The sequence below is a fragment of the Cryptomeria japonica genome, chromosome 11, assembly GCF_030272615.1.
Source record: "Cryptomeria japonica chromosome 11, Sugi_1.0, whole genome shotgun sequence".
Classification (NCBI taxonomy): Eukaryota; Viridiplantae; Streptophyta; class Pinopsida; order Cupressales; family Cupressaceae; genus Cryptomeria; species Cryptomeria japonica.
In genome coordinates this window covers 215,607,678-215,624,398 of record NC_081415.1, presented here as the reverse complement: position 1 = coordinate 215,624,398, position 16,721 = coordinate 215,607,678, and the positions used below count along the sequence as shown (strand labels likewise).

Sequence of the window (16,721 nt, the reverse complement as noted above, 5' to 3'; positions counted from 1 at the left end):
CGCTCATACTGGCCAACTGCATAAGCTAGGATGTTCTTTTTTCATTGAGCTATATCCTGATAGTGAAGCTGTGGGTAACAATCATATATCTTTACCTAACCAGGCCCATTCCCGATTTCACCTTTCATTATCAAACTTGGCAGTGGCTGGTTCTTGGCGAACATGTACACCAAGTAGGAGGTCATAGTGAAGTACTTTCTGCTCTCGAGCTCAATTAGCTGAGTGTGGATGTTGTTGCTTATAATCTGGGCCCAGTCAAACTTAGACTTCCCAGCGAAGACTTGCTCTGTGAAATAAAACATCCACTCTTCAAAGTAGTTGGATTTAGGAAGTCCCATAACCCTGCTGAGTAATGTGACCATATCCCCATGCTCATTGTGAAAGTCACTTCTTGGGGTCTTTTTCCCAATTCTGGGACTTGGAGGCCTTCTCTCCTTGTACCACTCTTCGTTGATCAGTGTTCTGCATCTAGCCGGATTCATATCATATGCCCCCTGTGCTTCGTCTATAATCGTGGTCGTGGGATTGTTTGGGAAGGGAATGTCGAATGCGTCGCCAATGGCCTCAGGAGTGAAGTTGGCGAGAGTCATATTCTCGAGGAGCACCAATCTGGAACCTGGCTGATAATGTCGGGCAGCCTCTACCACTAACTCATAGTTTTGTACTGCTGGAGGAAATCCCGCCGCTTGGGCGATGCCACTTTCCACCATCTGTTTGGGCTTGCTATATGCATTAGGGGAGAAGACTCGATTCCTGAAGTCTTGGATATCAATATGGCCTAGGTCGGTATCACCGACGCTGTCCCAGACACTCTGAACTTTTGACTCCCTCAATCCCCCTCTTTGATACTGGTACTTCATCCTTTCGACTTTGCGTGGGATATCTGATTTGGATGCTCGCGATGTCTCGGCTGTAGCGAGCGTTTTTGATGATTCCACCGCCAATTGAGGCATTTATCCTGCACAACCGGACGTGGATTACGAGGCAATATAAAAGAAGTAAGGCGGGTTAGATAGAGAATACGCCAGCATTCAAGGATTAATTCCAAAAAAGAATTGAATTGGAAACGGCGTGATATTGCTAGCTGAAAGCTTGATTGAGCAAAACATTTATTCATGAAGCTTTTGATCGCGAATTTACTTAAGCATTTTCTAGATTAATTTTCAAAAGGCACAAAGCTCAAAAAATTCTCCTAAGTTTGAAAATGCAACTTCTAGCTGATCCTTAGGAGCAAATTCTAATTTCGATTGCTTTGCATGACGCTTTAGTAATCGAAAAAAAGATGCGAATTTGAAGATTTAAGCATTTTAATCACTTTTGCACAGGCATGCATCCAATTTTTAAATATTTTAGACGATCAAGAGAGACAAAGCATACTTACCTGATGAAAATGGATGGCAAGAAATTGCCCGACTTGCTGCGGAAGAACGGACGGATAGTTTTGCAACTTTTGAATTCCAACAGTTATTTCTCTGATTCAAATTTTCGCGGCTGTGGTTGGAAAAGAATTTGCAATGTCGACTTTTAAACTAGGTGATTTTTTACCTTGTGCAATTTAGCAATTTGAACCTGGATGCTTGGAAGGGTTTATGTCAGCGTTTTACCTCGAATGCAAATTATGCTTTCTGGCTTCCCTTTCAAAACCCAATGTGATCCTCTCTCACGCGAACTTCGGTGGTATGGAGGGGTTTTGCAGGCTTTTAAACCTCACATCTCCCCTTCTCTAAATTATGGACTTCGCGTTTTTCACATTTTGCTGTCTGATACACTTTCTGCGTTGTGTTCTCTGGAGGAATGGGGGATTTTACCGATTTCGAATCCCCTATGCTTGCCTTATGCGTTGCGATTTTTGCCCTAGATGGTGAATCTCGGACCTTTGGAAGCTTTCGCGAGCAAGGTGAACTTCGGATGCCTGTATTTTCGGACTATTTAAACGCTTTTGGCAATTTTAAACAAACTTCGGACCCCTGGAAGCTTTCACGACTTTATTAAATTTCTCATTTTGCCCTTAGGGTCCGAAATTCGGCCCTCTGGGCGATTTTGGCAACTTTAGCGAACTTTAAGCCAATTTCGGACCTTTTAATGTTTTCGCGAATGCAAGGCATTTTTAGACCTTGGGAGGTTTTTGCAAACTTATCAAATTTTTCATTTTGCCCTTAGGGTCCGAAATTCGACCCTCTGGGCGATTTTGCGAATTTTAAAGATAAATTCAGACCTTTCACGTTTTTTGCAAACTTAAAAGTATTTCGGACTTTTCACGTTTTTGCAAACTCAAGGCATTTTTAAGATTTCGGCCCCAGGGTCCGAAATTAGGCAACTTAAAGTGAAATTCGGACCTGGGAGGTTTTTTGGCAACTTAAAGCATTTTTCAGACCTTTGGCCCATTTTGCCAACTTTTGAACTTAAAGTATATGTCTTCTTTCACACAAACAACATGACTACACACAAGGGGAAACAAAGATGTGGGATATAGAGCCAGAGCATACTGATTTGGATGCTCCTGCTTCTCAGCTTCTTGCATTGACACTTGATGACTTGGAAATTGAGCCAACTTATAGTGCAAGTGCAAGTGGCATTGGCTCATCTAATGCCAATGTCAATGTGGAGGAGGGGGAGGAGGAGGATGAATTAGATGATCCATTTGATGATTAAACTTCAAGTTTATATTGTTGAAAGTTGAAACAATGATACTTGAATATTTTGTCATTTTGATATTAAACTTGATGTATATGATGCTATTATGGTATGATCATGATGCTATGATTACAAGTTTATGTTTGTTTTGTTGTTTATATGATGCTATGCGACATGCAAATTTTAATTCATGCTTATAGGCTTCACAAATATCAAAATATATATATATATATATAAAATTTACATGTTTTTGTACTAACGAAGCCAAACCCCTTTTCAAAATTTTGCCGTATCGGCGTACTGGGTTCTTCGAACCCGAAGCCGTGCTCGAACCCGAACCGGCAATCTAGAAGATTGATGTTATTTAAAATAATTCCCTTGGTCACAAATATCGCCAATAAAAATAAACATTAAATACAACCACGACTATCCAAAGTGTAATCACTACCAATTGACCATGTCGATCGATACCCATGTTGTCACTTACTAAAAATAGCAAAAACAAACTAGTTGTTTGAAATCGCTCCAAAAAGTGTTATAATATGAGTCTTACCAAACTAAGCTCAAGGCAACACTTGCTAATGCCGGATTAGTAGACAAAATGATCTTTGAGTCCCCTAAGTTCCCTAATCAAACCAAATTAGTGTACAAGAACTTGCTAAATAGGCTAATGGTAACCAATTCGTCAATGCTTAGGAAGGGGGCATTACATTTTCACTCCATTGGGAAGCTTTTTAGGTGCTATCCATGGAGGTTTTGAAGGCAAAAAGTTGAGAAAAGAGCAGCCTCAACTTCATGGTAAGGAGCAGCCCCTTACCAACTAAAGACTCCATGCTCAACCTTCATTAAGTGGAGGCGACTATAAAAATTCAACCATATAAGGTGATACAAATTATTAGAAGCATAACCATTGTTTAACCGAATGTGAGATCTATTCCATTTTTATTGAAATCAATGAAGAACATTAAATTTCTTTTGCAAGATTGAAATTGTCTAGACATACACTTGGTTTAAAAAATATACTCATTTGTTGGTTATGATAAACTTAACATCAAATTTTGATTGAGAAGAAATGACTAAATTAAAAATCAATTTTCCCTGAAGATAAAACTTTAACAACATTTTGACCTAAAAAAAAGCAGCCAAATACATTCACATGACCATGGAGTGTAATAGTTCTCTAAACAATCACCTCTCCAAGAAAACAAATTCAACTAGTTTAATTCAATTTTATTGCAATGGCAACCAATTGATAACAATGGTCACAAAGTCCATATGTCACAATACTTGCTATGTAATCTTCACTCTACACAATGTTCTTATTCCAAGAACGTGCTATTCCAAGAATAATTTGATGACTGGGTTTGATCTGAGTTTCAGTTTATTGTGAAGTCTTGAGATAAGACAAGTTTCTTTATTAAAGATGATGCGAGCATTTGTAGTCATAATTGGGATTTGAAAAATAGACACCTCCCCAATTGTGCTATTTGAGATTTCCTCCAGTGCAAAATAAATCCTTTTGTTATCTCTACAATGGAAAGAAGCATGGTTTCGCTGAAAAATCATTTGATATAGAATAACTGAAGGCATGACTAGATATATGAACCATCGTGTCCCATCTCTTAATCTTTATTAAGAGTTAGAAAGAAGCTAAACTAGCTTATCAAATTATAATAAGAACGTATCCCTACCACCTATCTAAAAGGGTCAAAACCTGTTGAATCCATTAATATATCTCCTCAAAAATTATTTGGTGACAAGATCATTATTGAATAAGAAGTTACCCTTCCTTCTAAGATCTCCGTGTGTTAGTATAAGGTGTTAATGCCAAACATGATAGAAGTGTACTATTTATAGCGGGTAACTTGATCTTGGCACATCAATGCTCATGGTTACTTATACAAGCCAATGAAAGACTTCAATATTAATTATATTGCATTTAATGTTCCCTATAATTATGACCCCAGCTAGGTTATATGGTTGTTTTATCCTTGAAGTACTTCTGGTTTCTCCGTCTTCCATAATTCTGAAATAAGAATCTAGAGGGTCCCCAACATACTTAGTTAAGAAGAGTTATTGTATCCTGTGGGTGGGGATATGCCCGTTGGCAATTAATCTCCACATCTTAATCAATTGAGCCAAGAATATCATTGATTGATGAATGGATCAAGATGAGAGACACAGTTGAACAATTCAATTTGGAGGTTGGAAGCCACTGAAACAAACTCCACTAATTCTCCTTCTCACTTCAAAACCCAGCTACAAACTTCTTCAATGCATAAAAAGCATTCGAAGCAAAAACAATTTCCTGCAATATATTCACAAGTTTATATTTGTAATATTCCCACTTATTTTTTCGGTTTTCAAGCACAACAAATAGTACAATGCACCCGTTAAAGTTAGGAAATATAATCCCAATGCTACTGAAAAGTAACCCTTCCACTTTCTGATCAGCAAGTGCCCAATGTGGGAAGGTGAGAGCATACGGTGATAAGGGGTTCGTTAGCTCACTAATCCACTGGAAATTACAATGCAAATACAATACTGGGTGGCAAGCCAACCCCTTCCACTTTTCAACGGGATGAAGAACAAGAACTTGGTGGTAAACCAGCCAAGGCAACAAGAGCATAACAGGACCAAATCACTCTACCGCTTATGCAGCGGGAGGAATTTTACATAAAACTATCACTTTGTTGGTGTTGGAAATAAGCCACACCCAGACCGACAATGGACTAGTCCAAGAGGGACTAATAGCTCAGTGGTAGAACACTCCAGCAGCGTATGGAAGGTCCTAGGTTCGAGTCCTAGCTGGTCCATGTCTCAACATGGTATCAGAGCCAGGTCTAGGCTGGGAGCCCCAAGCACACGAGAGGTGTGGTTTAAGGGGGGTGTTGGTGTTGGAAATAAGCCACACCCGGACCGACAATGGACTAGTCCAAGAGGGGCTAGTAGCTCAGTGGTAGAACACTCCAGCAGCGTATGGAAGGTCCTAGGTTCGAGTCCTAGCTGGTCCATGTCTCAACACACTCAACCCCATATCTCAGCGGGAGAACAATATCACTCAACCACTTGCTCAGTGGGAGGACAAAACTGAATTACAAAACATATAGGCAGCTAAACCATCCTCTTCCACTTGTTCAGCGGGAAATGCAGCATAGAATGAATTGGTCAATACTACTAAAGCAATTCTTACAAAGATAGAGATGTGAAAGAGGATAGAATGAAGTACATATCTCAAGAATTCACTAACACGTTCTCACCATACACACTACTTGCTGTTCTGAAATCAGATACAAGGAAAACGCAGAACCAGCCATCCCGAAACCCACTAAAATGCTTGTAACTCTCTCAAAACCAGATAGAATCATGCCAAACCAAAAGCAAATGAAGCGTATGACATAAACAAACAAAAAAATACCCTGAAACTGCAACTGGAGAGAAACAAAAGCAATGCACGCAACCCAAGGCAATTCTGGAAATGGCATTTTGGCTGAATAGTTCAATCTGCAAATATAAATTGGAGAGTTTTCCAAATGCCACACCAATGCAGGAGAATTATTGTCTCTCCGATATGCTTCCAAAAAGCCCTCACCCAGAATGATGCACTCAACACACAGGTAGCTACAAGCAAAATGCACTTCCAGTTGGCACACACCAGCAACACCAAAAAAACCAGCAGCACACAACTCTTCACCAACACACCCAAAAGTCACCAAATAGCTCACAACTACGAACCACAGCTAGGAGTGATATCTTACACTCGAAACCGAAAGGAAGGATCTAGGAGGTATTCACCCTCGAAGAAGTCTGGAGTCATTCCGACAATATAACGATATATTTTCTCTGGATGAACAAATGAGGAGCCAAACACCTGTTTATATAGCTTTTCAACCCTGAAATTCAAATGAAACTACCTCCAAATTCACCTCATTCCAACTGCGTTTCATTTCAAGTAGTGGACCCAAAGTGGCGCCCATTTCCCGAGTCCAAAAATTGCGCATAGGAAGAAGACCACGATTTTCACATGATGTAAATTTGGAGTACTTCAAAAATAAAGTCTCCTTATATCCATTAAATAATTCGCCTAGGCAAGACTTAGGGAAAATATCAATTTCTGCACAATTCCCCATAACATCAAAAAGTAATAAAATAATTAAATAATAACCTTAGGATAAGGAATAATATTTAATTAAATCGCTTATAACTCCAGTACTGATTATCAATAGGATCTGGATGAGGCTGAGCAATGAGGATCACTGAATTGTGCTGGAACGGGACCAAATCCAGGACTGCCAAAAATAGAATGCCTCGAACTGCCACTTACTAAAAATAGTAAGTCGTGAAATAATGCTCCGAAAATCATTATCTTCACAACCAAAGAAAGAGCTCGGCGAGCTTAGCAACTCTGTACCATCCCGACAGCCAAACCCTACTAAAAATAGTAAGTTCACATTCCACCCCTAACAAGTCTGGTCGGAACTCCAAGGAACATGGGAACCCTTAATTCATCTTTCCACAACCTACGGGTCTCCGGAATAGGCCAATGGACGACTGAATGCAACATCACAAGGAAGGGGACATTACAATATTCGATACAAGCTAACATTAAAAGTGCATCCTCAAACCAATACTCTCTCGCTATTAGGAACAAATATCCAATGATAGCTGTAAGGATATCTTTTAACCAAATTTTTAGAAGAAATTTGATGTCAAAGTTAAAGCACTCTTGCAAAACTCCATGATATAAAACCTAATGCTATGTGCTACAAAACTGTAATGTCCCCTTTTCTAGGCGACGTGAGATGAGCAGGGGTTGACCTACCATTCAAGTTCTCGTAGGTCAACGGTATGGTTAGGGGACTCATTCTGAGGGTCATGGAGCTTTGAAGGGGCTCTGTGAGCCGTTTTGGACCTTCAGACAACAGTTCCTACTTTTTAGGGAGGTCTCCTTTTTTTTAGGGAGAATTGACAGTTGACTGGATGACCACTTAGGGGACTAGCAGAGTAGGATCCTTTTGAGCATTTACAGGTGTTTGGAGAGAGGTTCCTATTTTTTAGGGCAAGTCCCTACTTTTTAGGAGGAACTGTCGGTTGGCCTGCAGGACTCAGACAACATCAATGATCACAGTGCTTCAAGCAAAATTCAAATGAGTTGCGGATTTCATTTTATGAATAGATGAGGAAATATTAAAATATTTTCTAAGTTGGATTAAATAAATAATAATAAAGTGAAATAATACAATCACTTTATATTAATAAAGTGGCCCCTTGGCACATTTTCCTAGAAGTTTATAACTTAAATATATGGCCACTTTTAATGAGGAATTAGACCCTCAATGGGTCAAACCACTTAGGGGAAGTATTTTTTTAATAAAAATAAACATTTTAACATGTTTAACGATGCCAAAAGTCCAACCCTAACCCCAAATTCGAATTAGGGTTTGAGGAATGTTAAAAGAGCATTTGGGAGCTCATTTTTGCATTATGTGATTGAGAATTTTTGAGAAAACTATTTTGCAAGTCTGCAACGTATTTTGCAGGTGTGTGGATTGGAATTGGGGACGTAGACCTCCATTTCTAAGAGAAAGGATGAAAACCCTTTCATATTTTGTCAATTTGGAATGCTGGGAATGCTTATATCTATCCAACAAGGGGAATACTCAGAAGAATGTTGACACTTACAGCAGCAATTCGTCATGAGAATCAGATCTGAGCAATTAAAGGGAAAAATTGGTGAATTATTGCAGTTTCTGACCAGCCATACCTCTCCCAGCCTAGCCGTACACTCCTAGCTTGCCTGGGGATTCATAGAAAATAAATTGGAGGGGTTTACATCCAATTTTTGGTGCAAATTTCATTGTCAGCATTAGGAATAAAGAATAGAATCATTCTTTCAGGTTTATGATATCATTGGAGAGAGATATGAGCAAATCAGTGGGGAAAACTGACCAAATTCAGTAAAATCTCCTGGGGGCTTGAAGGAAACAACAACAGTTCTATCTATTTGTGCAAGATTTGTTTTTGATAATTATTATTTAGGAGAATAAAATCTCAAGGAGCAGTTAGAACACCTCGGAAGCTCGCGTAGCAGCAACTGGATTCATTTTAGTCAATAAAAAAGCCCTCCAGGCAAGGCATTGGACTCTTGGTAGGCCAATTTTGGCATATCATTGTTGAATTCCATTATTTATTGGCATTTGTTAATTGTTGTTATAAAATCAGTCAATCTGAAAATTTCTTTCCAGTCATTAGTTCATGTTTTATCATTGTTGTTCAATTGCATTGTCAAATTCCCAAGGCATATATATTACAAAACACAAAAAAGCTTAAACCTCAAAAACCAAAACAAAACCACTAACTCCATCGTTGGTCAAAGTCAAAAATTGAAACAAAATCAGCAGATTGGTTAAGATTCTAGTTTGGAATCTTTCAAAAACATATCCACAAACTGATTGGATGTACGCAATGCCTTATATAATCAAATTCTCAAGATCTAAGAGCACTTTATCCATAGGACTGATCTCAAGAGCAAAATTTGAAGTATGTCAACTGTAAATCTCACTCCTAAGATTCTTGACATATGAAGGGAAAACCTCTTCATAGAACCCCCTGAAAGGAAAAGCGAACCTAAAATGAAAATGCCCAATCAATAACTCAGACTTCTTCCATGTGTAAATTTAATATAGTTTGTGTAAATATCTTTTAACCAAATTTTTAGGAGAAATCTGATGTCAAAGTTAAAGCACTCCTGCAAAACTCCATGATATAAAACCTAATATTAAATGCTACAAAAAATATCCACAAACTGTTTGGATGTACGCAATGCCTTATATAATCAATTTCTCAAGGTCTAAGAGCACTTTATCCATATGACTCATCTCAACAGAAAAATTTGAAGTATGTCAACTGGAAATCTCACTCCTAAGATTCCTGTCATATGAAGGGAAAACCTCTTCATAGAACCCCCTGAAAGGAAAAGAAAGTCTAAAATGAAAATTCCCAATCAATAACTCAGGCATGTTTGATGTGTAAATTTAATATAGTTTGCGTAATGATATAACTAGGGGATGAACTTTTGAAGTTTCAGTCAAGCAACCCTTTTGAATTTTTAACTCAATACGAACAAACAAATCACAATTCAGCGTAGTTCCTATGAATAAGGCAAGGTTGTAAAACAAAGAAGACAGTTCCTAAAATCAAAAGGATATAAAACCATTCAGATACGAACGTTACATTAAGGCCATAGACGTGTGCCATGCTTTTAATCCTCATCTTAATATGAGGAAAGCTTGTCCTTACATTGACTCAAAGAGATATCAATGATATTATGCAGACATTGGGTCAACCAAATCGGTCCTTTGCAAATAAGAATTACAAATCTCCAAGGGTTGGTTTGGGACCTTCATGATTCAGTTTGAAAAATGAAAACCGACATTACTTAGGGACAAGCAATTTGGGATGGGTGGACTCTCATGCCCCCACCATGACTACAGATGCTTGCATATTCTTTAATAAATAAAATTTTCTTGTCGCAAGACTTCACAATTTTCTGAAATGCAGATCGAACCCAGTCATCAAATTGACCCTACGTTGATACAAAGAACGGTGTATACACAACATAATCGTATGATAATGATTGAGGAGAGAATTCTATAAAGTAGTAAAGAGAACACTTTAAGGCAGAGATGTCACCAGAGTTGCTACAACTAAGAAAACAACTTCATTAAGATATTGTGGTGCAGGAGCACCCTAGGACCAAGGCTAGGTCCAATAGGTGAAAAATGGTATTTTGTCTTCAATTGATGTTCTCACATGTAATAAGGTCTTTTGTGACCAATTTGGGTCAGTTGGAGTCAAGTTTGGGGATCTAGGTGTTAGGAGATGCAAAAATGTAACAGTTGTCAAAGTTGCACAATGTTGTCAAGCAACTTTTGACATTATTTTGGCATAAAATGTCATAATGAGGTCCTAATTTGAAAAGTGGTTAAGGAACATTGCCAACTGACTGTAAAACATTTAAAATTCCCTGTCACATCGACCCAAGGGGTTGGATGGACATTGTTGATGTTGAACATTCAATAAAGCTCACCGTTTTCTGCAATTTGAACATGTTTTTGCTGCTCTATTGCTTCACACACACCTGTACAGATTCATGATGCTCTGAAACTGATTGGGAATGAATCTAGACTAAGTTAGCTTTCATTTGCATCTGGTGGCATTCAATTTCATCAAGATTTGAAGAAGTTACAAGCATTTCTTTTCAGGTGGGTCAGAACCCTACCTAGGGTATCCGGTGGTAAAGAAAAATGCATAAACCTCCATTCCACTGGTGAAATATCCTACAAATTGGTGAAATGGCCTGTAGATATGTCAAGATGTCAAACTTGCGGGAACAGGGGGGAAGGTTTGCCTACAGAAAAGTGATGCCCTAGGCGTGATATCTATATGTATCAGGCTGATACCCTTAGTGAGAAGACTAAATTTGCACTGTGTCCATACAAGAGTGTTTGGAACCATTGTGGGATATTAAGAGGTGTGTATGAAGCCTGCCCAAGCCAAATCTATGCTTGAATACCCCTTTGGTATCATTTGGGAGACCAAACATAAGTTGTCCACAAGCCTTTAAGCCTAATTAGGCCTAATTCCAACTGTAGCAGTCAATATTTGGCCCTGTCCGTACAAAGGAACCCTATCTCATTTTGAAGTATGGTTAGTAAGGGCCAAATGGGTATCCAAACCTGTGTTTACATTTTGATGGTCATGCTTTCTTCAAAAGTTATGGGCAAACAGACCTATTAGGAGGGCTACAAGGAATGAGAGAGGTTTATGAAGGAAGATCTATGAGTGATGACCCCAAGGCCTTTCCAAGTGATTGTTTAGGACACTTGGAAAATTCCCACCCCTTCTCTAGATCATATTGTTAAGAGGTGATTTCATTAAGTCAACGACCTGATGTTTACAAATAGCAATTAGTTAAAATATGTGAAAGTGCACCTCACTTAAAAGAGGTCATGACCGTAGGAAGGGACATAACCCCTCTCTTCTAATCAAAGGCTATATGAAGTAATCAGAATCGAAGGAATATGAAGAAGGGTCGGCATTTCAATACAATTTGCAAACTATATATATATTTTGGTACGAAGAATAGTGCATTACATGATAGATTGTTAATTTGTTAAATGTCTTTCTTTTAACATATGCATATATAGTAGGCATGTGTAATGACAATAAGATTAATTTAGGACCTACCACCATTAAACCATCTAATTATGAAGGGGGCATAGGGTACATACAAGGAAGGCAAGTAGCATAAGGTCCATTCAAGTCGTGGTGACCTGAGAGGGACTGGGAGGATGAGTGACAAGTGTCATTCCATGCTCCGGGCTTGATGGACAAGCTCAAGGCGCCTTGCATGATCCCCCAGGGTACTTCATGATGTGGGTAGGTTATTGGCGAAGATCTTAAGAGAACCCTAATCATATATTATATTTAGTATAGTGATGTTTAGGATTCTTTCAATAACATTGTGAAATTACATATATTTGCTCATCTATTATAATAATGATTAAAATTTTCTTTGAAACAATGATAAAATATATGTTTATTTATCTATTGAAAACTAACCTCGTTGCAGTCTCTAAATAAAGGCATTAATCCAAGCCTCATTTGAATAATTGTAGGACAAATTAAGTGCTAATAAGGGACATTACACAAGAACATGAGTATACTTATTTTCATAATAGAATATAATAATAGTGTAGTAGTCTTTGTCTATAGAGAACTTGTAACTATGTTGAATTGTGTACTTATTATCCATGTTTGCATTTTTGACTTCCTAAGTTTTTTTTTGTTGCCTTAATCATTCCTCCAAAAGTATTAGTGTAATTAATCTACTTTTATATTACAAGGACTTGCATTACATTCATTGAGCACTGACAATAAAAGTGTAATGTTAATTTCCATTAATTGAAGGAGCAACCAATTTCTTTGTAAATTAAATAAAGGAAATAAAATAATAATAGTTTGATGTGGTATAAAAGTGTGATGGATTTAGGATCCTAAACTTCAAGTTAATAAATTTATGAACTTCTTTTTCAGAATTGGAAACTTTTTTCCTTGAAAAATATTCATATAAAGGTCAAGTGGACATAAAAACATTACAAGTGGCTTTTTTGGAAACGGGTTCTTGGCTTCAATGCGCTTCCTTTCATCCTCCACATCAGGCTGTATAGCATGAAAAACACCATATTCAACATTAACTATAGGATCTAATGAAATATTATGATAATGAGAAACAGTACGCATACCAAGTGCAATTTATTATTATGTAAAATCTAATGTATTCCCATAAAATTAAGGTTTTCCAATGAAATAAAATTTGTAATTCAAAAACTTGTGATGCACTTCATCCAACTACATCAATAGTAGGACGGTCTAATAGTCAGGAAAAACTCAATATTCTCTGTAAGGTATCAAAACTACTTTCCTGACATGCAAACTCTATCTTCATGCAATTGCAGTCATAATACCTCACTTTAGGAACAATCCTAGATAAGTATCTCCTCAAGTTGAATGGTTGATCTCAAAGCATATAAATATATACTATAGTTAGAAATTTGTGATACTAGATTATTTGATATTTTAGGAATATAAAAACATGTTGCATGCATGGTACATTTAACAATGTCAAGGAAATTTCAATAACAGAAATAATATTTCCAGTCCATATCAGTGTTCAAGAATGCATTTGGATGTAATTGCGTGAGAGTTTTATGCACCGATGTTTCAGATCACACTCCATGATCAAAGAACTTTCAGCTTATATACATATTAAAATGTAAGGAATTACTCAATCTAACATTGGTCAAATCATTTACACTTGAACCATTTTTGGGTCATATACTCAACCATTGCACATGCTTAAATTTTATTTCCACTAATCAAAATCTCAATATATGTTTAAATATAAACAACAGAAGAAATAACTTAAACTGAAGTCCACAAAAGACTTAACAAGATCAAAACATAAATCATCTTTTCTGCCAAAGGCATTTAAAACCTAAATAAGCATGAATATGGTCCTCTATGTTATGAAATCTGTCGAAAAAATTCATTGACTCGTATAATAGTCAAAGATCATTTCAACTATCATATAGAATTCTTCTGAGTTATTATCGTGAGTGTCATTGAAAAAGCCATAGCAGATATGAAAGCTCTATTTGTGATGACCGAATACCAATGGTGGTAGAAGTTAGTGGGATATAGTTTTAAATCTATGGACAAAAGAAATCAATGACATAAGGTTCTGTAAGAATTGTAGTCAAGAACGAATGGTGCTAACTATGATTAATTTAGGAATATGAAGGTTGATGGAGGATAATGAACTACGGGTGGCAGAGACATGAAGCTCAATACAAATAATAATGACCTGGAAATAACTAGAAGATACAAGCATAAGATAGAATAGTTACGGTAATTTTTTGATGCAAGAAAATAATAGTAGAGAAGAAACAATGGCCAATGCCACAAGCAGTAATGACAAATCAGAGATACACATGAATGGAGGGAGAAAGTATGTTGGTTGAAAATTTTGTACACTTGGGGAAATATACAAAATTGTGGTTTCAACCATAGTGTGTGAGTAAAACTCTCCTAATTAAGGGAAGGCTCCCCCTATCTAGCTACAACTTTGAAAATAAAATAGGATGGGACAGCAATCTTTCTTTTTCTTTCAAGAAAGACAGTATCCTTTTCTCTTCACAAAAAAGGATAGCGATTGAATATAAACAACAGTAACCACTTTCAAATGAAATGAGAGAAAGGAAATGAAGTTTCCTGAAAGCGCAAAGACTTTCGTCACTTCCTTCGGGACGGGACAACAATATCAAGCTCAAAGACTTAATTATATGAAGTCCTATCTACCCTTTTCTATACTAATGCTATAAAGGACAAATTATTACAGCTCAAAGACTGGAATATCTTATTCTTTTCTACTTAAAAGAATTGGAAGTAGTATAAGCTCAAAGACTTACAGCTATTTCTCACAAAATCTACTCCTAAATTCTCCTAAGAACAAGTGAAAGCACAAAGACTTACAACTTTTCTCAACAAAATATTTATTTTAATTTATATTAACCTCAACTACTTGCAGCACAAAGACTGCAAATCAGATGTGATTAAGCTCTTTGAGAAACACTTGCAAGAAAGATAATATTGAACACAAACTCAAGAATGTAGCACAAAGACTCAAAGTTTGAGCAATTTCCTTCTATTCCTTTCAATTCTTGAATTCACACATGAAAGCTCAAAGACTTCTTTGCTGTAAATTTGGCAGAATTTTTTGCTTGCTTTCCCAAAAGACAAAGATTACAATAGACCCCTCAAGTATTTATAGAAGAGGAGCCTTGAGAAAAAGGTGGGAGGATCCTAACTAACTTGAGAGATTCTCTCAACCACCAAGACTTATTCAATAACTAACTAAAGACTTATTCCAACTACAGTCCTAATTGGACACAACTTGTAGTTGTCTTACATGTAATTACAAAAGTGCAAGTAATGCGTAACTTGCATTTTACAAAAAATACTTTTACATGTAACTTGTCAAAACAAAATTACAACTAAAGATTACAAAGGCAGAAAAATACAACTAAGTGTTGAAAAACACTTAAGTTGCATTACGTGAAGACACGAATCCTTTAAATTTCTGGATGCTCGTTTGTAATTCCTCGGGATTCGGTTCATGGATGTTCTTGGCAACAACCATGGTCTTCACAATAGTGTCATGACACCGAAGGAGCGCAGAGTTGTTTTTATCCAGGATAGACTGGATTTCATGCAAAAAGGCTTGGTGTTTCATCAATATCTGAATTGAAGTGGCCGAGAATTGTTCACTCCTCCATTCATTATGAATCCTCATCTGTAAATCAGCAAGAACTTATTCTTCTGGAATCAGCTCTCCATCCTGATTTACTATGTTGCAAGAGGCCCTTTCACAATGTGAGACAGTATCTCGGAAAACTTTACCCGGAATCTCTTTGCATCACCGATCTCCTCAATGAGGGATTTAAGAACAAGGGCCTTGTTTTCCAGGAGTTTTTCAAATTCCAAGTACATGACCCTGGAAGAGATGATGGCATGCTCCTGTAAAATACACAGCTGTTGTTGGGGCATGGTACGCCAGATTGTCAAACTCTCTTCAACACTTTCCAGATTCTTTTTGAAAGTATTAGAAGTCTAATCCAGTTTCTCCTCAATGGTCTCTAACTTAGACATCATCTGGAAAATGTCTTTCATTACTCGTGCACATAGATCATGAAGCTGATCAATCTAGGAATCCAGTGCTTGTACTTTCTGAGCAGCCCTTTCCACTCCACGAATTGATTCTTGAAAACCAGAAGAACCTATGGAGTTACTCCCTTCAGCAGCAGGTTTTGTGATTTTATGAACGGCTGCCATAAGTTGTCGGTTTTCATCTTCTAGCTTGTCTTTCTTTGCTAGAAGCTCATCACACCTTTGCACCAGCGAAGTAACAGAAAACTGACCATCATGTTTAATGACCTCATGCGTCTATTTGCCCAACTCTATCCTTGTAACCTTATAATCAGCAGCTGACATTTCCTCAAGTGGCTTATCTGCAATAGGTTCCATAATTTTAGCTACCTTCATCTTGTTGCTGTCAACAGTTACTCTGGAGATAGTCTTGGCCTTCTTAGCAACTTTGGATCTGGACTGTTTCAGTTGCTGATAATCAAAGGCATCAGGTGAGATTTCTTGCTTCTTCCTTTTTGGAGTAAAAGAACTGAGCCACGGAGGCAAAGTCATCAACTCCCCTTCAGTAGCAGTTGTAGGCAAAGGAGAAGCAGTTTCTGTTTGAATCACCGTGGTCATCCTGGGAAGAATATCTGTTTGGACAGCGACCACAGTTTGCTCAGTTACCGATGGGCATGAAGATTGCCTCATGAATTCTTCAAAACCAGAAGTGGAAGTATCAATTTCTAACAGCTGGATGTAAAGCTGGATGTAAGTAGGAATATCCTTAGGAATTTCCAACACAGTCTCTTGTTGATGATCAGGAGATGGCTCGTATG

At 37.4% G+C, this 16,721-nt stretch overlaps 1 protein-coding gene across 1 annotated transcript in view; it reads right to left on the bottom strand.

The window, feature by feature from the left end:
- Positions 1-12,699: 12,699 nt before the first annotated feature.
- Positions 12,700-16,721, bottom strand: part of LOC131068766 (probable protein phosphatase 2C 11) — a 146,100-nt gene continuing 142,078 nt past the window's right edge. The window contains exon 9 of the mRNA XM_058004026.1: positions 12,700-12,858. Coding sequence (XP_057860009.1) covers positions 12,700-12,858 — 159 coding nt within the window. The remainder of the gene's footprint in view (positions 12,859-16,721) is intronic.